The sequence below is a fragment of the Delphinus delphis genome, chromosome 3 (assembly GCF_949987515.2).
Source record: "Delphinus delphis chromosome 3, mDelDel1.2, whole genome shotgun sequence".
In the NCBI taxonomy this organism is placed as follows: domain Eukaryota; kingdom Metazoa; phylum Chordata; class Mammalia; order Artiodactyla; family Delphinidae; genus Delphinus; species Delphinus delphis.
In genome coordinates, this window is record NC_082685.1 from 50,497,301 (window position 1) to 50,520,482 (window position 23,182).

Consider the following 23,182-nt stretch of genomic DNA (forward strand, 5'->3'; position numbering starts at 1 on the left):
TAACCGAGAGTCCAGAGTATTCGAATCGCTAAGAATGATGGCAGGGATGGCGATGGAAGAGAGACTGAGGCGCTAGAGTGGCTTCCAGGAATGGGGTAGAGGGGCTGAGAACTGTTGATGACTGTAAGAAGGATGGGTGGCAGGAAGTCATGTTGGATGGCATGACTTAGAAGGAGCTGAGGACCCGAGACAGGAATGATGATTGTCCTGAGCAGCACAGAGCCCACTCACCTTGGCACACGAGGGCAGAAGTCCAGCCGTCACGTGAGTGGCCTCAGGAGAAGCAGGAAACGTTGAGAGAGGAGGTTGAGGACACCGAGGACTTTGATGGCTGACCGTGAAGCTGTAAAAAGGTTTGGGGGCCAGAATTGAAGACCACAGATGCGGTCGAGGTAGTTTGGTTACCCCTGTGTGTTTGCATTCTCATTGTCCCCCACATGCTGCCCTCAGGCTCCCGCTCACAGCCCTCATCTTCAGCACAGGGCTAGAGCAGACAGGAGTGCCCCCTTCAGCTGTGCAGTCAAGCCATCTGGTGTTACATCCCTTAGTACGAAAGTGATGGCAGTGGGACCTAGAACCTGACAGGGGTGTGGCCTGCTGCAGAGCCGTGCTTAGAGAAATGTAGGTTAGGCTCCACAGTGGGGAGAGCAATTACTACTTTTATTTTAGGGAAAGACTTTTAGAACAAAGCTAGCTAGCTGTGACATGAAGTCATCAGCATTTTAAGATCATGCTTCTCAAATCGTGTTTACCTAGTAGTAGATGTAGACATCTTCTTTGTAGAACCCTGAGGAAGAGCTCTCATAGCCCATTATTGAAATTAAGTACTACAAAAATTATTTTAGATGACATATTTCAAAGCAATTTAGTTAAGTTTATATACTGCATCAGATGGTAATATAGTATATCAAAGATGGTAAGCAAACTGAGTGTCTGGAACACTGTTGAAAAAAATTGTAAGGACTGGTCCAGTGGGAAGGAATTCCATCATCAGTTACTACTGCCTTCCCTGGGCAGGGAGACAGGTGATACTCTTTTGTATCTTCATACATCCATCGACTGATCTCAAGCATGTTTCTGGGAATAAGAAGCTGTAGACTTAAGTATGATGAGCTATGTTCACATTTTCCTATAGAACAGGGGTTGACAGACTGACCTGTGGAGCCAAATACAGCCACACCTGATCATTTACCTATTATCTATGGCTGTTCTCATGCCACAACGGCAGAGTTGGGTCGGCGTGACAGAAACCATATGGCTCCCAAAGCCTAAAATATTTACTGTGTGATCCTTTCCAGGAAAAGTTTGTCAACCCCTGAAACAGAAGAACAAACCAACAGAGTTTAATTATGCTAGGCCTCACAGTGGTCTATCAACTATACAATAGCAGGCTCCCACAAGTACATGATTTGAGAACCACTGTGTTGGGAGACTCGGCTTAGTGTCAAAGAGGCCATCCCCAAGCTCATAGGAACATAGCATAGAAACACTTTTTGCAACATGAAGAGAGAAGCTTCAAATAGGACCACGAGTCTTAAGTTTTCCCTTGCTCTGCTCTCTAGATGTTTGTTTCTCATGTCGTTATCTTACCTCTTTCTCTCCTCTGATGGAAAAAAGTCTATCTTCTCTGCCTAAGATTTTTCTTTTTTTACAACAGAATATATACGCAACATACCTTCATAGTGTAATAGATCATCTTTTCCTGTAGAGGCCCTCGGTTGGAGGTAGTCAGGAACTTCCCAGAACTGCTCCATTCTGTTGGTAGGAATGTAAACAGGTACAGCCACTATGGAGAACAGTCTGAAGGTTCCTTAAAAAACTAAAAATAGAGTTACCGTATGATCTGTCAATCCCACTCTCGGGAATATATCCAGAGAAAACCGTAATATGAAAAGATACATGCACCCCAATGTTCACTGCAGCACTATTTACAATAGCCAAGACATGGAAGTGACCTAAATGTCCATCATCTGTCGATGATGAATGGATAAAGAGGATGTGATACATATATATAATGGAATATCAATAAGCCTAAAAAAGAATGAAATAATGCCATTTGCAGCAACATGGATGGACCTAGGGATTATCATACTAAGTAAGTTAGAAAGAGAAAGACAAATATCATATGATATCGCTTATATGGGGAATCTAAAATATGACACAAATGAACTTATCTACAAAACAGAAACAGACTCCAGAGAACAGACCTGTGGTTGCTAAGGGGGAGAGGGAGTGGGGGAGGGATGGATTGAGAGTTTGGGATTGACATATACACACAGTACTATATATAAGATAGATAACCAGCACGGACCTACTGTCTATATAGCACAGGGAACTCTACTCAATATCATGTAATAACCTATATGTGAAAAGAATCTGAAAAAACAATTATATATATATGTGTGTATAATGGAATCACTGTGCTATACACCTGAAGTTAACACAACAAACATTTTAAATCAGCTAAACTTACAAAAAAAAGATGGTGCATCAAATAAATAAAAAGTTTCAGGAAAATAATGAAAAAAAAAAAGTGCTCCATAACAGATAAGAGGAAGAAGTAGGGGGAGATAAGATGATTGAAAATAGGATCGATTTTGCCTGTCTTTTTCCTCCAAAAAGTAGGAGATCTGGAGTATGACGATAATAAATTTGGCTCCCGTTGCCCACTGCACTACTTCCATCTTGACATCCTTCCCCTTCAGAAGCCCCACTCCTCTTCTTCTTCTCCCTCTATTATACAGAACTTGGAAGCAAGTCAATGATAAAATCAAGAAGAGGCAAGAATCAGGCTTGCTTTCTAGAAAAGAGACAGATTCTTGAGGTCAGGGTCCTCCAACCATCAGAAGAAAAGTTCGACCCCCAATTTATGCCCTTACCTCCACCATCACTTTCTTCCAAGGAAATAGTCTGTGCTGATTTGGGAGAGGGGGAATTATAGTCAAGACCAGGGTTAGGCAAACCATGACTCAGAGGCCAATCCTGTCTGCCACCTATCTTTGTAAATAAAGTTTTATTGGAACACAGCTCCCACTCATTTGTTTATATATTATAGCTGCTTTTGCATAGCAAGGGTTGAGTTGGGTGGTTGCTATATGGCCAACAAAGTATAATTATTTACTATCTGGGCCTTTATAGAAAAAGTTTGTCAAGACCTGGAATCAGCTCTCTTTGTCCCAGGACTCTCTTCTGCTTTGCTCAAGGATTCTTAATGATAACTAGAGATCTTCAACAAGCAGAAATGGCCCTACAAACAAAATCGCCTTCCAGATCAGATCTGAGCCACTTCCAATATGCACAAAAGGTGGAGGAAGGGAAGGACAATGACTTAATTTATAGCAGAGTTCCCCAGCTCAAGACACAAGCCTCGCCCTTACATCGCCCTTACATCCCATTACCTAACAAAGCCAAAAGCCCAGCTGCAGATGGATTCTCTTGTCACTATAGCACTGAAGCAGATACCCTGACAAGGCCCAGAACTGTTTGGGAACAAGAGAGTAAAGGTGGAAGAAATTAATTTGCAGACTTACTTAGAAATCCTTACACTGTCCAAATAACTCAGAGAGCTTTTCAAATAAATACCCAGAACATCTAATGGAACAAGGAATGAATCTGACCTCATTCCTCTGCCCAGTGCTAAGCACACAGCTGAGCCTCTGAGCTCAGCATCCAACAGAACTCTGGGGTCAAGGGAGAAGAGGGGCCTAGGCTGCAGGAAAAGGGAGAGTGAACCATCCCTGTCCATCGAAACAAAGTCAAACAGTGCTTTTCATAACGTCCCTCTGCCTTCACCCAATTTTAGCTCCCTCTTGGCCTCACCTCAGTTCCCAGCTCCTGTCTAGGACTGAGACCCCACGTTAAGGCGAGGCCAATGGGGCAGAGCCAGTGGGAGGTAGATTGCTAGAGAAGGCAAGAGTGCGTGTGTGCTCCAGAACCCAGATCCCGGGTTCCCTTCCCATTCTGTCATTTCCTTTCCTGTGTGATCTCGGACAAATTGTGTTATGCCCGGTACTTCATCCTCTGTTAAAGCGAAGAGAATGACAACACCTACGTCCTAAGATGATGTGAGAGATGAAATAAGATTCTATGGATAAAGCGCCTGGCTAATAATAACAAACAAGCTGGCGTATTATGCATGCCTGTTATAATTACCAGTCCCTATGACAGAGCTCAGGAAGAATTCAAAATTGCACCCAGATTACTACCCTCCAAGCCGTAATCCTCAGCCTATTTGCCATCTTCACCTGAGTTGCTGAATGCAGCTGGAGAAAAACACCCAACCATGCTGACCAGGTGCATTTAAAATTCACATCCAACAACTCCAAGCGGCCCTCGGTACCTTCCAGAAACCCTGCACTGTTTCCCAACTACCTCCGCCCCTTCCTCACTCTCAGCTGATAACCTTGCTTCTTATTTCACTGAAAAATAGAAACAGGAGAAAACTGCTGTATACTCCAGGGCTGCGCCATGCACATCACATCAGAGTCTACCGGATGAGCTCCCTTGGCATAGACATCTCCGAATTATAGATCCCAAAAATGAACATGGCAACTCCATCTTTCCACGTGCTCAAGAGAAAGATGCAGGAGCCCTCTTTGACTCCTGTTTTTCCTCTCCACACTTCACAGTGGATCCATCCCCAACTCCCATCAGCTCTCCTTCCAAACATGTCGAGAATCCGACCACCTCCCACCACCACCCGCTCTGGTCCAAGCCGTCATCTATCACCCAGGTTACACCTAGCCTCCCTGCCTTTGGCCCTGCAGGCTTACACTCTTTCACGACACAGCAGGCTCCGCATCCTTTCTGTGAAGCCTGTTCACATCACTCAGAGTAAGGGGCCTACGGGAACTGGTGAGCACACGCTGAGGCCTCCACACTCTGCATCTTCTGCCACCATCTCAGGTGAACCCTTGACTACTCACCCTGTATAAAATAATACTCCCACTCCCTTTTGCCATGTTTTTTTCTCTATATTTTTATCACCATCTAAACTATGTTATATACTTACTTGGTTATACAGTCTCTTCCCCAACACCGGGAGGAAAGCACCCCAGGGGTATTCTGTTCACGGGTCTCTCCCAACCACATAGCAGGCATTCAAGAAATATTTGTCGAATAAAAGGCTGAAAGAACGGCATCCTCTAAATCAGCTTAGAAAATGGGGCTCTCCCGCTTAATGGGCCCTGCTCTATGCCACCATCTATGTAAGCAAGTTTGTTTAATCCACATTAGCCGTGTAAGCAGCTCACCAACTCATCTTAATGTGCCAAGGCCGAAGAGGGCCACACCTGGGTTCAGATCTGAGCCCATCCGATTCAAGCCACATTTACGCTGAAAATTAACAGCTCACCTGCAAAGGGGAGCTTCACACAGAGAAATCATTTTTAAAAATAATAACACCCTCTTAATGTGTCCTTTCCCCCCCCCCCCCCAACCAGGTTCACGACTACCTCCGCAGCAAGCTGTGCTCCCTCTACGAAAATGACTGCATTTTTGATAAATTTGAATGTGTGTGGAATGGGTCAGACAGGTAAGAAAGGTCTGTGTGGCTGGGAACTTTCCAAAGGTGGTCCCTCTCCTTGCGAAGGCCCTGGGCTGTGTATCCTAAGCGGGATGCAACAAAAGGGAGCTCAAAATCGAGGCCTGGCAGAGACGCACCGTGTGGACCACTGGATGACCCTTGAGGCAGGCCTGGGAAGGAGGGAGGGATGAGTGACACCCTTGACTCCTCTTTCAGGACTGGCTCAGGTGACCGCTTAACCTCAAGAAAATCCTACCTCGTACACACAAGACACTCCCAGAGCTGGGTCAACATGGCTAAGACGAAGCTCCACCAGCACATTTCCAGCATGAATAGTTCAGATGACTGCAGAGTGTGCTTTCTAGATGGAAAATGATTCCTCGAAGCTGCCAGGGTAGACCTGGCCAAAGGCCCTGGTGGTTCATTAACCGAATTCTACTTGGCCTCGTTTATCACATGTCCTGAAAGTGATTTATGACTGTTTTAAGGCCTTTGATTTCAACGGTACTTCCTATTACCTCCCCATAGTTTCTTTCTGGTTTGACAAATATTACAGATGACCCTCTGATTTCCAGGAGAAGCGAGCACAGGCTACCAGGGGCTGTTCCTCGATGAAGGCGGTACCAACAGTAGTGCTCGGAAGCGGGGAAATTCTATCACGGCAAAGCGCTCGGAGAGTCGAGCCCTTAGTGAGCGCAGGCTCTCCCTCTGTGACCCTTGTTGGGCTTTTTTTTGTCAGTGATCCAAAATCAGCCTTCCACTTCGGCCTGGAAGGAATCACCACGTGGCAGAGGACGTGCCCAGTTGGTAGAGGGCAGAGGGCAGAGCAACTGTGACCTATTAACAAAGGCCCTCGAGGGGAAAAGAAGCTAGCCCAGCCCTATTATTTTTTTTATTTTCATTTACAACTGTCATTTATTCATTGTTTATTAAGAATAGGGTTTTTTTTTTTAATATTTGTGGTTGTTATTGTTCCAGTTTCCCTCCTATCTTAACCGAGATTCAAAAACTGTACTTACTAGGTACTTTCACACACATCGTGTTTTTTAATCCCAACCACAATCTATCAAGATTGTTTTCACCATCCCCATTTTCCAGCTGAGGAAGCGGAGGCTCAGCCAGATCAAGGAATCTGCCCAAGCTCATGACCTAGTAAGCAGTAGAGACAAGAGGAAGAGTTTGAATCCTAAAATCAACATGCTTTCCACCACATTACAATTTCTTGCCATAACTGAGAAAATGTTATTCTTGGTCCAGATAAGGTTGAGATTATTTTCCCAGAAAAGACTTTCTCTTACTGTTTAAAAACAAGTCGGGTCGGGCTTCCCTGGTGGCGCAGTGGTTGAGAGTCCGCCTGCCGATGCAGGGGACGCGGGTTCGTGCCCCGGTCCGGGAAGATCCCACATGCCGCGGAGCGGCTGGGCCCGTGAGCCATGGCCGCTGAGCCTGCGCGTCCGGAGCCTGTGTTCTGCAACGGGAGAGGCCACAACAGTGAGAGGCCCGCGTACTGCAAAAAAAACAAACAAAAAAAACAAGTCGGGTCATGGTGAGGGAAGCAAAGGTCAGTGCATGGGAAGCAGTGAGGCCAAGTGGCTGAATGCTTGTGCCCCAGAGTCAGGCAGATGTGGGCTGGAGAACTGACTTGGCTACTTATTAGATGTGTGACACTGTACAAGTCACTCACTTTTCCTCCTGTGTAAATCCCTTACATGGGATGAAGGAAGAGTAAATGAAGTCTGGGGTAAAGCACTCAGCACCCTGCCTGATGAGGTAACAATAGCTCGCTCTGCGTTCTCCCATCCTAACCATCCAGTCAGAGCCTCACCCACAAACAAGGCCATGCCCACCTCCCCAGGGGGCAGCCACAGTGGGACGTTACTTGGTATCTTTCCCTCAGCCTGTCATCTCGTCCAAACTGTCACCATTAAAGAGTCCGTCCATTGCTTCTGGAAGGCTCTGGCATTCACTGCTCTCTTAATCAATTGTAGATATGCCTGAGAATGGATAACTCTTGTAGAAAGGTAGGAACCATCTGTCAGTCCCCTCAAAGGCTTACTTCCTTATCCTACATCCTTTCAGAATTGAATTTTTGTTTACTCCCTTCCCGAGTGAGACCATGATGGCATCTAATCTTTTGGAAAAGGCTGAATTTAGATCTAGTTCTTAGCAGGGGGAGGAAACATGCTGGTATGTGTGCTGTACTGCCAGCATCCCTCCTGCACAGCTGATGCAAGAAAGCCTTAGCGGCCGGGCAACACAGAATCCCTCCTACTGTAACTGTGCTTTAAATGTACACAATACAAGGACGGTTGTTCTCAGTGTTCCTACTCTCATAACTTCCCTCCAGCCTCAGAATCCTGATGTGAGGGAGGTGGGCTGGGATCATTAAAACCACTGGACTCATTTATGGAGCCCAAGAACCAAAAGGAATCTATTGGTAAATAACAAGCAGGGTTATCACGATCCTTCACCCAGCCAAAGAGTTTGTTGCTCTTCGTGATTCCAACTCAACAGTCACACTACAAAGCCTGTTGCAGTTTTGGGTCTCTTGTTTGTTTCTCGGGTGGTGCTGTTTGCTCTAGAAAGCCTTTGTCTGTAGCGCTCAGTCACTCCCTTTTTCCTCTCTGCCTTGCAGTGTCATCATGACGGGCTCCTACAACAACTTCTTCAGGATGTTTGACCGAAACACCAAGCGCGATGTCACCCTTGAGGCCTCGAGGGAAAACAGCAAACCCCGAGCTATCCTAAAACCGCGCAAAGTGTGCGTGGGGGGCAAGCGGAGAAAAGACGAGATCAGTGTCGACAGTCTGGACTTTAGCAAAAAGATCTTGCATACAGCTTGGCATCCTTCAGAAAATATTATAGCAGTGGCGGCTACAAATAACCTATATATATTCCAGGACAAGGTTAACTAGGAGGACAAGTTATTACTTAATAATCTCACATACTGAGTACTAGTCAAACACGTTTTTAAATGTTTCTTTGGGTGTTCATTTGATGCATCGACTCTAATTTCCCTCTGCAGGAAACAAATGGAATAGAAGTCCATGGAGTCCAACCTTCCCAAATCCCCAGTTCTAAGAAATTTTGTCAAACCCAACAGGTTCTGGGACACTTCTGTTTAGAATTGAGAGCTGCCAGCTAACAGTAATTCTTCCATAGCTGACTTGAATTTCTGATGCTTTGATTGCCCCGTTTTCTCTGGTGGGTCCAGTGTTTTGTTTCTAGGTGTCTGCTGAGATAAAATGAGGTTGTCTGTAGTATTTAAAGAGAAAAGAAAGAGATACTTTTTTTTTTAATTAAGCAACTCCATTTGATGATTGAAAAAAAAGTCAACGAAAAATAAACACCGTTTACTCTACTCTTAGAGAAATTCTCCTTGTTTTGTGAAAAATCGGAACCAGTCAGCATCTCCTGCCCCTACGGCACTTTTTTTTTTTTTCCATTTTCCATTTTCTTTTTCACAATTTCATTTGAACCAGAGATTTATTTCACAAGGCTGCAAAGAGGATGCAGAATGGGAAGGGAAAAGGGCCACACCAACACTGCTATATTCTTTTCTTGTAAGCGCCATAGAAACAGCCCGAGAATTTGGCTAGGAAACACCATGACTGCTTCAGGGGACATAAAGAGAACACTTCGCTTCTCAGCGTTAACTTGGCAAGGCCGTGTGCGGCCAGATTCCATCTGCTGCTTCGTTACTCTTGCTTTTTTTTGTTTTAAATGGCTCCATATAGTCCTCTACTTACATGTCCCTTGGCTTTTTCCCTTCAACCTTTTCCAGCTTATTTATTCCATTGACTTCCTTCTAAAGGCCGAGTCCTGGTTGTTCATTATCTGGCATTCTCAATGCAACAGTAAGTTGGAGGCCACGGCAGCACCCCTGGCTCCCCGAGGAAGTGTCTCCAAAGCAGCCCCCTCCCCTCTTCCTGGGTTTTGTAACCAAAAGTAACAGTCCATCAATCTCCACTGTAGCTAGAAGAAAAATGGCCAATACAAAATGCCGCTCTGTAAAGGCTAGTCAAGTGCTTCTAATCCACCCTAAGCTCACCATCTAGAAAAACAGACCAGAGGGTTCTCCTCCTACAAAAATGGAATATGGGGGAATCAAGAAGCTTTGACATCAAAGTAGAGTCTGCTTGAAACTGGGGAGGCTGGTTCCTCCTTCCCACCCATTGAGGATTCAGACATATAACTTCCAGAAGGTCTCCTGTGACGCACTTCTGGGAAGGAGACTAAATGAATTCAAAAGACAGAAATTTGAAACGGAGGTTCAGGGAGGAGGTGGGAGGTACTCAAAGCCGGGCCTGGGCTCAGTGTCTCCATTCCTGTCACCGTGACTCATTTCCCCAGACTTGCATTTAGTGAAATGGCTTGACATGAGAATTTTCCTTTTAAAGAGAAATTTTCGTTCACTTTGTATATTTATTAGAAGTCCCAACGTTCAAGTGTAATTTGTTTTGGAAGAGGGAAAAATGGTGAAAGAACCATCTTTCAATTCTAAGCTACTATCCATTTAATAACAGCTTTTTGGCAAGGAAATAACTACTTAAATGAACAATTTCGTAAGACGCGGCTCAATTTCAGAAGCATTAAAATATGAACAAGTACATCTCAAAATTGAGGAAGCATGTGGATGAAAGCGTGCCTTTCTTCTCCGTATTTATCTTTCCTGCGATGAAAGCCCCAGTGGAAACTCTTGGGGCAGGATACCTGGCCTGAGGGGGACAATGTTCTCAGAGGAGACCAAGAGAGCATCAGAAACTTGTCCAACTCACACAGAACTGTGGTATCAAGATAGATAGAAGGGCCAGCCAGTTCCTGTCCTGAGTTGACCATCAACTTCCTCACAGCCTTTTCTCTGCTTCCCCAACACTCAGCCCTTCTGTCTGTACCAGCTGACAGGACAGATCATTGTTCCTCAGACTTAAGCATCGACCCACCTCTGTACTGTTACTCATTTCACATTTATTTAAGTCACCTTTTCTAAAAGCAAGACTTAGCCTCCTCCACACAAAGAATATTCATGAAATGTCAGTTTTAATGTTTTGTTCTAACATTAAAATGATCACATAACCATTCATGTAACAAACATGTACCCATTCACCACCTACAGGCATTTTGTGAACCCCAGGGTGCATGCTTACCAAACTTCGGGACACTGAGCTCTGATGCCACAGAACATTTAAGCCTTTGGAGCCATCAGATACTTGCCATGGACAACGGTTCTTCACAGACTGGAGTCAAGAGTGTTCCCCGGAGCACATACATGAACAATTTTGGTCATGCCTTTAAGGGGTTCACAGGCCCCCCTATAGCCTACCTGTGGCCTCCATCTCAAAGCCCCTACACTAATCCAATACTCTCACCACATAGGTGTACGGTCTGAGATCTACAGCGTGGGAGGAACTTGCAAAAGACGTCAGAGCTAAGAGCAGAGGGCCGCCATCCTCCCCTTCCCCCCGAACAAAGGTTGCACCAGAGCAAACATCGAAGACTCCTAAATGCAAGCAGGAGGAGAAGGCCCTAGAGGTCAGGCCTTGGCAACAGTCCCCACCACCATGCTTCAGCCAATGACCTGCTCTGCGCCAGGTACAGAACTAGGTATTTACACTTGCCATCTCCTTCCGCCCCAGGGCTGGTGATTTTCTTGGTTGGTGGCGCCTAGAAGTCAGTCCCTTTTCCAGCTGACACTCAAAGCTATGTGAAAGCTGACTTGCCACCTTTTCGACGGTTTGTTGTGCTCTCAGAATCCTGCCCTACCTTAAATTTACCCCACAAGGCCTGCTGCTTGGTACCAGCCCTCAGGTTATACTGGAGGACGTCTGTTGACTTCTGGGAAATGGGAGCTGCAGCTTCCCGGGCTTTGATTAAAATCATCCTAATGCAACAGTCCATTCCTGACATTTTAACAAGCAGTTCAAAAGCTCAACGTTGGCAGACATCCATGCTTTCACCTCCAGAGGACGAAGGTGAGCTGGAAGAAACAGAGAAGGAAGATACAAGGCAGCAGGCAGCAGTGGGATGTCCAGAGGTGAAGGGGCAACAGGAACCAACATGCTTCTTAACTCTTTAATCTCTGGCTCCTGCCTTTACTCTTGGGGGTGGGGGAGCATCTCTCAACCTCTCAGTGACCTTGTAATTAACTCAACCGTATCAACATGCATTAGGCAACCAGCATGTGGAAGGCGGAACAATTGTCAGGTGGAACAAAGATGAAGCTACGATTCTTTTAGCTCAGTGACCCGATGAAGTAAGTCAGCTGTCTCCAAGGTATTTCTTTTGAACCTCCAGGGTCCATTATAATAAAAGTTAGACCCTCTAACGCTTCATCGCTGACAACGTGGGAGACCATTTCTCTTCCTTCAAACCTGCAGAGTAACTACCCAAAGCTTCCCTCCTACCCCCCCCACCCTGGGCCCCATTCTTTTTTCAGCCCCTCTGCTGGCTGCCTCCAGGGCTCAAGAAGGCCCTAGTAGGCCTAGTAACAAAGTTTTGTGGGGACACTCTTGTCCACAGACTGAACGAAGGAACCATTCCTAATTTGTCCTCTTCCATCATGGCCATGTGCAGATGAGGCTGGTGTGTTTTAAACACTACCCCCCAAGACACAGCAAACCCCCGTTCACCCCTGGGAAACATTCACACTCTGGGCCTCTGTCATACCTTAACTTGCCTCTTCCTCCTGTACTTCTAGGTCAAGTCTCAGGAGCCACTTGCCGTGGGAAAGACTTGCCTGGTCAATGGAAAGATCATGGAACTAGGGGACAGGAAATGTGGGTCCTGTTCCTGGCTCTGCCGCTGAGTGAGGAGCTTAGGCAAGCCGCTCAGTGCCTACATCAGTCACATCGCCTGAAAAGGGGTCAGAAAGCCATCCGCCCTCACTCATGGAATGACTGTGAGGGACACAAGAAACTCATTTACTTATAACTGCTTCGATAAGCTTAAAGCATCACCAGATAACAACAGCAACAATATTCACGGGGGACATATGGGTGATTTCTCGTATCTCCTTCCCTTAACCCCATGAGATACATGCCAGTGTTATTCCCATTTTGCAGATGGGAAAAGAGACTCAAGTTTTCAACATAGCCAAGAGCACATAGCCAGTAAGTGGTAGAACCAGGTCTCCAACTCAAGGTTTCAGACTCTAAAGCCAGAGTTCTTAAAATACTGCTTCTAATACACGATAGTAGCTAACATATTTTGAGTGCTTTCTATGGGCCAGGCTTGGGTCAACAAATTCCCCACGTATTAACTCATTTACCTCCAAAACTCTAGAGGCAGATACTATTATTGTTCCCTTTTACAGATAAGGAAGCAGAGAGATGATACAACTTGACTAACTTTATGCAGTTCACAAGGGCCAGAGCCAGACATTTTGGTCAAAGTTCTTATCCTCTCTCCCCATCTCACATTATATATAGATGGAAGTTACCGATTAGAAAACGAGTTCCAGTAATGGCCAGTAAGTTCATCAACGTTAAACATTTGAGTGCCTGGTATATGTCAGGCAGCCAAGCAGCCAGGCCCTAGGTGCGGGGCTGGGGTTCCTGAGATGTGTAAGCCGCTGGCCCCCGCCCTCCAGGAGATGACAGCCATGTGTGTGGTGGACATACTTACAATACAACGTACAAAGTGCAGAAATGGTACAGAGAAGGAAATGGTTAATTAATGAGGACTGGTAAGAAAAAGTTTCTCATATAATAAGTGTGACATAAGTGAATAAGTGACATCTGAGCTGAGTGCTAACAGTTTCCTCCACAAGGAATGATACGCGTTTCCAAGAGAGAACAACACACGTGAGTTACCGAAGCAAGAATGGGTTTGGCAGGGAAGCGTGAAGTCAGTGTTTCTCAAATTCTATTAAAAACACATTTTCAATTTGCCAGAACGGGCCTACCCCTTCTTTCTTTCATTCATCCAATAATAAATATGTGTTAAAACCTCCCCATACAAGTACTGTATTTAAATGTAAAATAGAAAGATTAAAAGGAAACCAATAATTATGAGCACTTATTATGCAGCAAGTGTTGTGCTAGGCACTTTTTAAAATCATTACAATCACCTGACAGGTAGATACATTATTCCAATTTTATAGTTGATAAACAGGATCATAAGGGTTCAGTGACACAGTCACTGTGACACAGCCAGACATTTTATCTAGATCTGTCCTGATGCAGATCCTGTACTTCTTTCCAGGTAATGCATAGCTACCTTGTCTTATTTTTCTCCACTAGTGAGGATATTCACAAACCATCTCTCTGTGACCAAACATTGCCTGACAGCTGACCAGGAAAACAAATTTGGTCTGTCACCAAAGCAGAGAGTGAAGTCAAGTGGCTCACAGAGGTCTCCAGCCACTGACCCTGACCTTACTCTTACTGTTTAACCATCCCCCAAATTAGATCTTCCACACCCCATTGGTTTAACTGCTGGTGGCGGAACCAAGGTGATCGGCTGTCTCTGCTGATTCCTACCTCGGACGCTGTCAAAACAATGATCACTGTAGGGCCAGAAACAGGGGTTTAGTGACTGTTTCCAGATTCTCAATCCACTCCCTTCCCCCAATTTCCTGAAGAGTCAAGCTTGGTCTCTTGGATGGACAGTTTCCCACCAGAGCCCCTCCTACTCACCTGTCTCAACTTCCAGTTGCAACCCCAATCATTTGGTAGCTGCATTTGGTTTGAGCAGAGAGAGCGTTTCTCCTGAACTCATCCTTGTGTGGAAACCCTGAGAACACAGCGAAGTGGGACCAGCTACATGCACTGGGATTCTTGCTGTGGTTGGCTAGTGATACACATCCTCCCAGCCAAAACAGTAAATTCTTGTGGAGGTCAAAGAGAACCCCACGAAGCCTGGAGTAGCAGTGAGGGACGGAGGCTGCCTCGCTGGCAGAAGAAAAAGCAGTATCTGAGCACTCTATAAAACAGTCACTCAGCTGGGTGATATTCATGCATTCATTCATTCATTCCTCAATAAACATTTAAAGATTCATCATGTACTACCTGCCAAGCCCTGTGCCAGGGTGGTCTGGGGAAGCAATAGTGACAGTCCCTGTCTTCATAGGGCTTATAGTGTCATGGGAGATGCAGGCAAACTCCCAGGCGATGATAGCAGTAGAATATCGAGGGTAAGAACCCAGGATGCTTGCCTGGGTTGAAATCGAAGCTCCACCACTTATAAGCTAAATGAGCCTTAACAAATTACCCTCTGTGTCTCAGGTTTCCTTACTGATGAAATAAGGATAAAAATGGCACCTGTCTCATAAAATTGCCGTGAAGATTCCTAGCCAGCAATAAGGAGTCGATGCACGTTTCTTGCTCTTGTTCTCCTAGTGCTGAAAACCGGTCTTATGCATGCCCTCATGGGTATCTCCTGTGCCAGGAGAAGACAAAGTAACAGTACCTCACCCGGACCACGAGTTCCCCAGACAGCTGATGACTACTGTAAAACCTGAGATAAGCAGGAAATTAGTTATCCAGGGGATGAGAGAGGAAAATAGTGCTCCAGGCATCAATATGGTATATGTGAAGGCAAAGGAGCACATGGTGTAATTAAGGAACTTATAATAATCTGGTATGACTGACTAGTAAAAAAAAAAGCAGGGATGCAAACCAAGAAAAGTAAAGGGATATAAGGTCAGGGGACAGTAATGCATGATATGAGAAATAAAATTGCATGGCCTTAGTGAAGTTCACACATCAGGGGTTCTCCAATAGCTAGGCTATGAGCCGCTCAACTGAGGAATTTTAGGTTTCCATAATGTAACAAATATGAATGGTCCTGGCACAGGGGATATATTGAGAAACTCAGCTCAAGTGTCAACTCCTTGGAGAAGCCTTTCCTGACCACCCTAACGTCCATGAGGACCAAGGTATTCTTGATTTCCCCCTCTGGTATCCCCAAAGCATAGAGAAGAGTCTGGCTCATAGTAGGTGCTCAATAAATGTTGGATGAATGAATGAACAAATGAGTGAGGAAGACAGGTACAGACTCTGCCCTCAGGAAGCTTACAAGCTGAGCAGTGTCCCACTGGGAGTTTGAGTTAAGGGGAGCTTGGTGTAGGGCATCACAGGACTGCTCAGAGGAGTCAAGGAATGAAATAGAAAAAATGGAGAGCCAGTGAGCCAAGATGTGTTTAGAACAAGCGACCGAGCTCAGAGAGCAGCGTTAGTTAATAGAGCACACGTGTGCCGCCTGATGCATTACCTCCCAGCAGTAGTTAGTCTTCTGGGACCTCGCACAGTATGCAAAAAGGTTGACAGCTTACAATCAATACCATGCTCACCGATGCAGGGAGCGACATTATCACATCCGAGATATTACCCCCACATCCCGGCTCGAACACTAAATATTCCCCATAACAAGGCTAAGGGAAGTGACAGCTATTATTTTCAACCCTCCTGCTTGGAAGCAAGAGGTGAGGCAATGCTTCCCCTGGGTGTTCTTAGGGGAAGGCAAGCCAGTTCCCCAAAGAAATTGCTCAGAGCCGAGCCCATGCCTCACGCGGCAAGACAGGGATGGGAGAAGATTGGCATTTTCATTTGCCTGGGTGTCCACAATATAGAAGTGGAGGTTTTGTGGGCAACTGAGAAGCACAACAATAAATGAGAAGGGGGAGGATGGTCGGGTTGGCGGGGATGTGTGAGGTGTGAATGCTGGATTTCATCCTACATGCCCAGGTCACTCTAATAAAAAAACAACTTGACTCCCCCCGCCCACCCCGTTGGGCTTTCTTACTTCAGCTTCTCTGACTGTGGCATAATTGAAAGTCATATTTCATCTAGGCCAGTGATTTCCAACTCCAAGTGCAGGTGCCTTATGAACAGTCAGCCTGAATTGATCAAAGAGAACAGCAAACAATTGCATGTTAAACAGCACCTATTTCTCAGCGGGGGAAGGTGGAACGGGTCATGTTACATCCCAGCCACGACACAATACTGCTGTGCAGTCCTCTGCAGCACGATTCCTTAGCCTCTGATGGGACTCTAACGGGAAGAAGCCCGGGGCCAGGACACCAGGGTTGTTTTCTTAATTCTGAGGTGCATTTATTTAATGGCAGCCTCCATCTTTCAGCCCCTCATTTCCTCTCTGACAAGATGAAGGATACCGCTCTTAGTTTTCATACTCTTTTTGTAAAGGTTAATTAGTTATATTTGAAATGGTTCTCGACAGAATCACCTGAAACTCAAAAGATGGTTATATTCAATGAAGATGTGACAAACATCATAGAAGCTTATAAAGTGTCTATCATGGAACAAGAACTCTCAGTTCAAAAGCTGACTTTCCAAAGTACAGAAAGAATACCGCTTCAGGAATGGAATGTGGTTCAAAGCAGCTCTTCACTTTGACCAGCACAGGAACAGTTAAGTAACTCCACTGGTGTCAGATGATGTCCCAAGAGGGACATTGGGGAGGTTCCTGCAAGAGCGGTGATTACAGCTCTTCCCTCTCCTCCAGCACTAAACACACGATGGATTCTTCTTAACATAACATCACACACATACAGCCGCAACGCCCCACTAACAGATCCCCCTCTCAGAGCATCATCTATGAATTTGTGATCCTTCCTTTAGGAATGGAGGATGTTTCCCAGCTGATTAATGACACAACCTGGAGACAAAGGCTATAAATTTGTTTTATGGTATTTTATACCAGGACTGGAGATCCATTTACAAATGAAAACCCCACTGACTTAGTGGCTAATAAATTTTACATTGTAAGAACTTCCTTTTTCACCTGCTCGTGATATTGTTCACTTTGGGTGGAATAACTGTCCTGGTGATGAGGAATAATTGAACATTATCGTTTGTGGAGACATTTCAATTTACTGAAGCACTTTCACAACCAGAGAAGTTGTGCAAACCGCCCAAGGTTACACAGAGTCACTCCAAGACCAACACTGAAACCAGGTCTTTTGAATCTCTGAGATCAGCCTTACTTCATGGTTGTTTTTCATGTTTCCATGTGTCTAAAAGCAATGGGTGGACTCAAACCTAGATCGAAAGTCTTGATAAGATATTTTAATTCCTACGCCGGAGCATTCAGCATTTGTGCTTATGGTACCAAAGACAATTTCCTCAGTGGTGTGCTCAGAGGACTGCCTCACACCCAGGCTCACTGGTGTCCATATTGGCACAGGTTCACAGAGGTGGACCCACTGCCTTTATTCATCACATTACATATTACCTACCTACAAGATTAAGAGCTATCAATTATTTGCCTTCCTACAGATCTCTTTACCAAACAATAATTCATACCTGATCACGTGCTGCAGAGTAAGCTACATAGATAATCACGGCACAGTTCCTGTCCTCAAGGAATATAGTCCAATAGGAAATGAAATTCCAACAGGTGACTTTAATATAACATGGCTAAGGTAATGGCAGAGATGTGTGTAAGTTATTAGGGGTGTACAGAGTTAAAGAATCTGATCTTGTGTGTAAGTTATTAGGGGCGTACAGAGTTAAAGAATCTGATCTTCTGGAGGAGATGAAATGGAGTTCAATCCTAAAGGAGGACAGGGCAACCAGGTGACCATGAACGTGAGCAAAGGCACATGGTTGAGAAGCCCCATCTGTCTCTGGGTACTACCAGCAGGTTGATTTTGCTGAAAGGAAAGACTCTTGGCTAGGACTGGCTGGAGTGCTTATGAGTGAACAGGGCCCAGATTGCAGAGGGCCATTTAGAGAACTTAGACATCCCTCAGCAGCCAATGGAGTATCACTGGAAGATTTTGTGTGTGTGTGTGGTACACGGGCCTCTCACTTTTGCGGCCTCTCCCATTGCGGAGCACAGGCTCTGGACGCGCAGGCCCAGCGGCCATGGCTCACGGGCCCAGCCACTCCGCGGCATGTGGGATCCTCCCAGACTGGGACATGAACCCGCGTCCCCTGCATCGGCAGGTGGACCTTCAACCACTGCGCCACCAGGGAAGCCCACTGGAAGATTTTTAAGGAGAGAATTGACATAGTTGGAATTACATTTCCAAAGATCCCTCTGGTAACTGTGTAAATGACATATTTGAAGTAGACAAGATTGAAAACAGGAAACGGTTGAAGTGATCCAGAAAAGTGATGATGAGAGCCTGAACTAGGGATGGAGGAAAAAACGGAGGAGGTAAGATCAATATAACTTAGAGAATGACTTGATGAGAGCAAAGAGAGAAGTTCATAAAGATGCCCAGGTGGATAGCTAAGACGATAAGCAATGGCATGAACAGAGTTGGAGACTAAAGGAATGGGAGAGTAGGGTTTAGCGAGAGGAGAAGAGAAAGATGAGTCTAATTTGGGACAGAGTGAATGAGGAGCTAGTGGGGCAGCCAGGTGAAGGGAGAATCCCAGCAGGTATCAAGATAAAAAGATCTATGACCAAGATGTCATTGACAAGATGGAGAGTTAGTCACTAGTGTGTCCTGGCCTTTCTAGAGAGGATGACACAGGGAGAAAGTACAGTGAGACTGTTTAAGTGAGGAGTAGGCCCTGCGGAGCAGTATGTTAAGGAATAGACAGAGGGCGTGGCCACCCAAAGCAATAGAGAAGGAAGCATCGGAGTCACAAAAAGAACCGGGGGCAAAGGATATCATGGAGATAAGGGAGTAGAGTTCCCTCATTGAAAAATGCAACTCCTATAAATCTATATTAAAAAACAAACAAACAAACAAACAGAAATCCAGTAAAAAAGTGGGTAATGGCCTTGAAGGCAATTCACATAAGATATCCAGAAAATCAATGAACATAAGAAACGTGCTCTACTTAGGAATCAGAGAAATGTAAATAGTACTGTACAGCCACAGAATGAATGCAAATAGAAGGGCTGACACTAACAAGTGTTGGCAAAGCTTTGGCACAACTGGAACGCTCATACACTGCTGGTGAGGTTATAAATCCATCACTTTGAAAATCAATGTGGGGACTTCCCTGGTGGCACAGTGGTTAAGAATCCACCTGCCAAGGCAGGGGACACAGGTTCGAGCCCTGGGCTGGGAAGATCTCACATGCCGCGGAGCAACTAAGCCCATGCGCCACAACTACTGAGCCTGCGCTCTAGAGCCCACGAGCCACAACTACTGAAGCCCGCACGCTGCAACTACTGAGGCCTGCACGCCTAGAGCCCATACTCTGCAACAAGAGAAGCCACCGCAATGAGAAGCCAGCACACTGCAATGAAGAGAAGCCCCCGCTCACTGCAACTAGAGAAAGCCCGCACCCAGCAGCGAAGACCCAATGCAGCCAAAGATAAAAAATTAATTAATTAATTTTTTAAAAAAAGAAAGAAAAACAATGTGGCACTATCTAATAACATTGAAGATATTCAGTCCCTATGACCCAGCAACACATTCCACTTCTAAGGATATACCCAGAAAATTTATACACATGTACACCAAGAGGCAAATTCACAGCAACACTATCTGTAAATGCTAAAATTAGACAAGAACACAAACGACCACCAATAGAACGAAACAGTATGTTCCTCTCACAAAATGGAATTCGATATAAAATGAAGGAACTGCAACTTTGGACAACAACATGGATGTATTTTACAAATATGAGGTTGAGTAAAAGAAACCAAACAAAAAATATGTGCTTCGTGATTACAATTACATAAAATTCAGAGCAATTAAAAACATTCACAAACAGGCAAAACGGAACTATAATGTTTAGGATGAATATTTAGGTGGTAAGACCATAAAGCAAAACAAGCGGTTATTATATAATTAAGGACAATGATTATCTTTGGGCAAAAGAAGAAGGTGTCACTAGGAGGAGGCATTCAAAAGAATTCTGAGAAGCGGACACAAAACAAATCGACCGTTTCAAAGGCTTTCCATTGTTCACTAAGTTTTCCATTTGAGCTATTCAATTTTCTCTGTGTTATATTTCACATTATAAAAGATTTTTTTTTAAATGCTAGAGAGGGACTCAAACACTCGAACAGTATGAGACTGTTTTATGTTGGGGAAAACAGCCCCGACTACTTGTCGAGAGCCCTGGAGGGCACCAGTGAATCACAACACAGGACAGCATGTTTATAATGATGACTGTGAGTCATCAAGAAAATATCAAGCTAATTCTGTGTTTGCTGCTGGACAAGGCAAGAAGCGTGAAATTCACAACAGAGAAAAGGAAAGTTACAGAGGCTACAGCAGCTATAGCTGAAAGAGAACCAGTGCTCAACCTGGGAGTTGGGTGTAAATTCAAATTCTCTCCTTTCCTTTCAGAATTCTTCCTCATCCTTCTATCTTCAATGATCGTTTTCTTAACCGTCCCAAGAAAGAATAGCCACTGTTAGTGTCCAGCTTCTTGTGGGGATTAAGCATATGATCAAGAAACTAGGGGGTGGAGACATTACCTTCCCAAAATATCTTGGTACATTACTGGAATATTTCCATCCAATATTTTCATTTACCTCATTAAATAGGAAAATGTACTGAACAGACCATTATTAATGGGGCCAACATTTGTCTTCACTACCCAGAATTCTGCCCTCTTTCTTACAACAAAATCCCTAGATATCTCTTAGGGTAGACCACACTCTCCCAACAACTGGCCACATACCTTGAATGAAGCTGACCTCACTCCTAGCTCCAAGGATGGAGCATGACCTGAGCCAAGCCAATGAGCCCTGGCCACTGTTCATAATAGATGACCTAAGTCAGGCCAGTCAGGGCCAGCAAGGCTTAATTCTAGGGCTTCGTTTGAGCAATGAGAGAATTGAACATGTTCTTTCTTGATGAATATGAACAGAAAGGGATTTCAGGAACAGGAAAAGCTGCAACCGTCTTGCCACCATATGAAGCCTGAGAATGGTAAAATCCAATAGAGCAGAGGCGGGGTTTAGAGCAGGAGTCAGTCAACTCTCCCTATAAAGGGCCAGACAGAAATATTTTAGGCTTCACAAGCTGTACAGTCTGTGTTGTAACTACTCAGGTCTGTCATTGTAGCGTGAAAACATCTATTTATAATACATAAATAAATGACGGTGGCTGTGTTCCAATAAAGCTTTATTTACAAAAATGGGTGGAGGTGGAATTTGGCCTGTAGGCCAGAGTTTGCCAACCCCTGATTTAATGCATGGGTTCTAGAAATAGCACATAGACTCAAATCCTGGCTCTGTTATTCGTTCAGTCCTAAACAAGTTACTTCATCTCTCTATGCCTCACTTGTCTCATCTGTAAATGGAAATAATAATATCACCTACCTCCTAGACTCATTATGAAGATTAAATGAATTAGTAAGTATTAAGTGCTTACAAAAATGCCTGGCACACTGAAGTGCTGTGTGTGTGAGCTGCTATCACCTTTATCATCATGATCACTGTCAACAGTGCCAGAACAAAGAAACCCAGTCTTGTATCATTGGAGCCCAAGATCAAAATAGGCCAAAGTTCTTAGCCCAGGCTATTCAGTTACATAAGGTAATAAATTCCTTTTTTGCTTAAAACAGTTTGAGCTGGTTTTCCGTCTTATAACTGAAATTACTCCATCTGAATAAATGAATGAAATCTGGATAGGAATGACAATTACCTAACAGCTGTGATGTAACCTCCCTCATTTCTGTGCCCATCACAGACATCACCAATGGAACACAGCTTTTTCTCTCACTAAACCCAGTTAGGGCTTCAAACGTGGCTGTGAACTGAATTGCATCCCCCACCTCCAAATTCATATGTTGAAGCCCTAACCTCCCAGTTAATGGTATTCGGAGATGGGGCCTTTGGGAGGCAATGAGGGTTAGTTGAGGTCATGAGTGTGGGGTCCTCATCATGGGATTAGCGTCTTTATAAGAAGAAACATCACAGAGATTGCTTCCTCCCTTTCTCTCCACCTGCACACACTGAGGAAAGGACATGTGACAACGCAGTGAGAAGACAGCCATCTGCAAACTTAGGAGAGGGTTTTCACCAGATACCGACCCTGCTGGCACCTTGATCTCAGACTTCCAGTCCCCAGAATGATGAGAAATAAGTTCCTATTATTTAAGCCACCTGGTCTATGGTATTTTGTTACGGCAGCCCAGGTCGATTAAGACAGACATGTTTTCCCCCTCAAAACAGGACCTAAGCAGTCTCTCTCAATCAATCAAAGTCAGTATGTGAAATGAAACCTCTTTATCCCCACGTTAGGTCATGAATTCTAAGGGCTGATCCCAAGTAATATTAATGAGCTTTGTAAATGTTCTCTTAGTGTATGCTTGTGAGAGAGAAAGAAATTGGCCAAAAGAGCTATAAATTTTTAGATGTGTGGTCTCCATTTCTAACTTCTCATTTATGAGCCTTTATTCCATTTCAAACCCATATATTTTAAACTGCCTGCAGAAAAAAAACTGGAAATCATTCTACATTTCTTGTTTCTTTACCAAGTACATTTTCTCTCAGAAGGTTCAACAAATGCTGTTTGCATGAATGAGGTCAGCAAAGGCTTCGAAAGAGCAAGTTTCTCCTCTAACCCAGGAAGTGATAAAATTAATAGTCCTGAAAATGTAAAGTGTCACTGATGAATGTAATGTCCTTAATCTACAGCAGAAAAAACAATTGCATGATTAACTTGATTCGTTTTACATTCATAGAAAGAGAGGCTTTTGAATTCAGATTGCAAATGAGCCAAGAACCTGGATACTTTTTTTTCTTTAAAATTTAATTAGCTATTGCTAGGAA

The 23,182-nt window shown here is 44.6% G+C and overlaps 1 protein-coding gene across 2 annotated transcripts in view; it reads left to right on the forward strand.

Annotated features, from left to right (window-relative positions):
* The window catches only part of PPP2R2B (protein phosphatase 2 regulatory subunit Bbeta), a 431,534-nt gene extending 422,648 nt beyond the window's left edge, over positions 1–8,886 (forward strand). For both annotated transcript variants that reach the window (XM_060008592.1, XM_060008593.1), the window contains 2 exons: positions 5,442–5,533; positions 8,160–8,886. In XM_060008592.1, coding sequence (XP_059864575.1) covers positions 5,442–5,533; positions 8,160–8,439 — 372 coding nt within the window. In that variant the 3' untranslated portion in view covers positions 8,440–8,886. The remainder of the gene's footprint in view (positions 1–5,441; positions 5,534–8,159) is intronic.
* Positions 8,887–23,182: the final 14,296 nt, after the last annotated feature.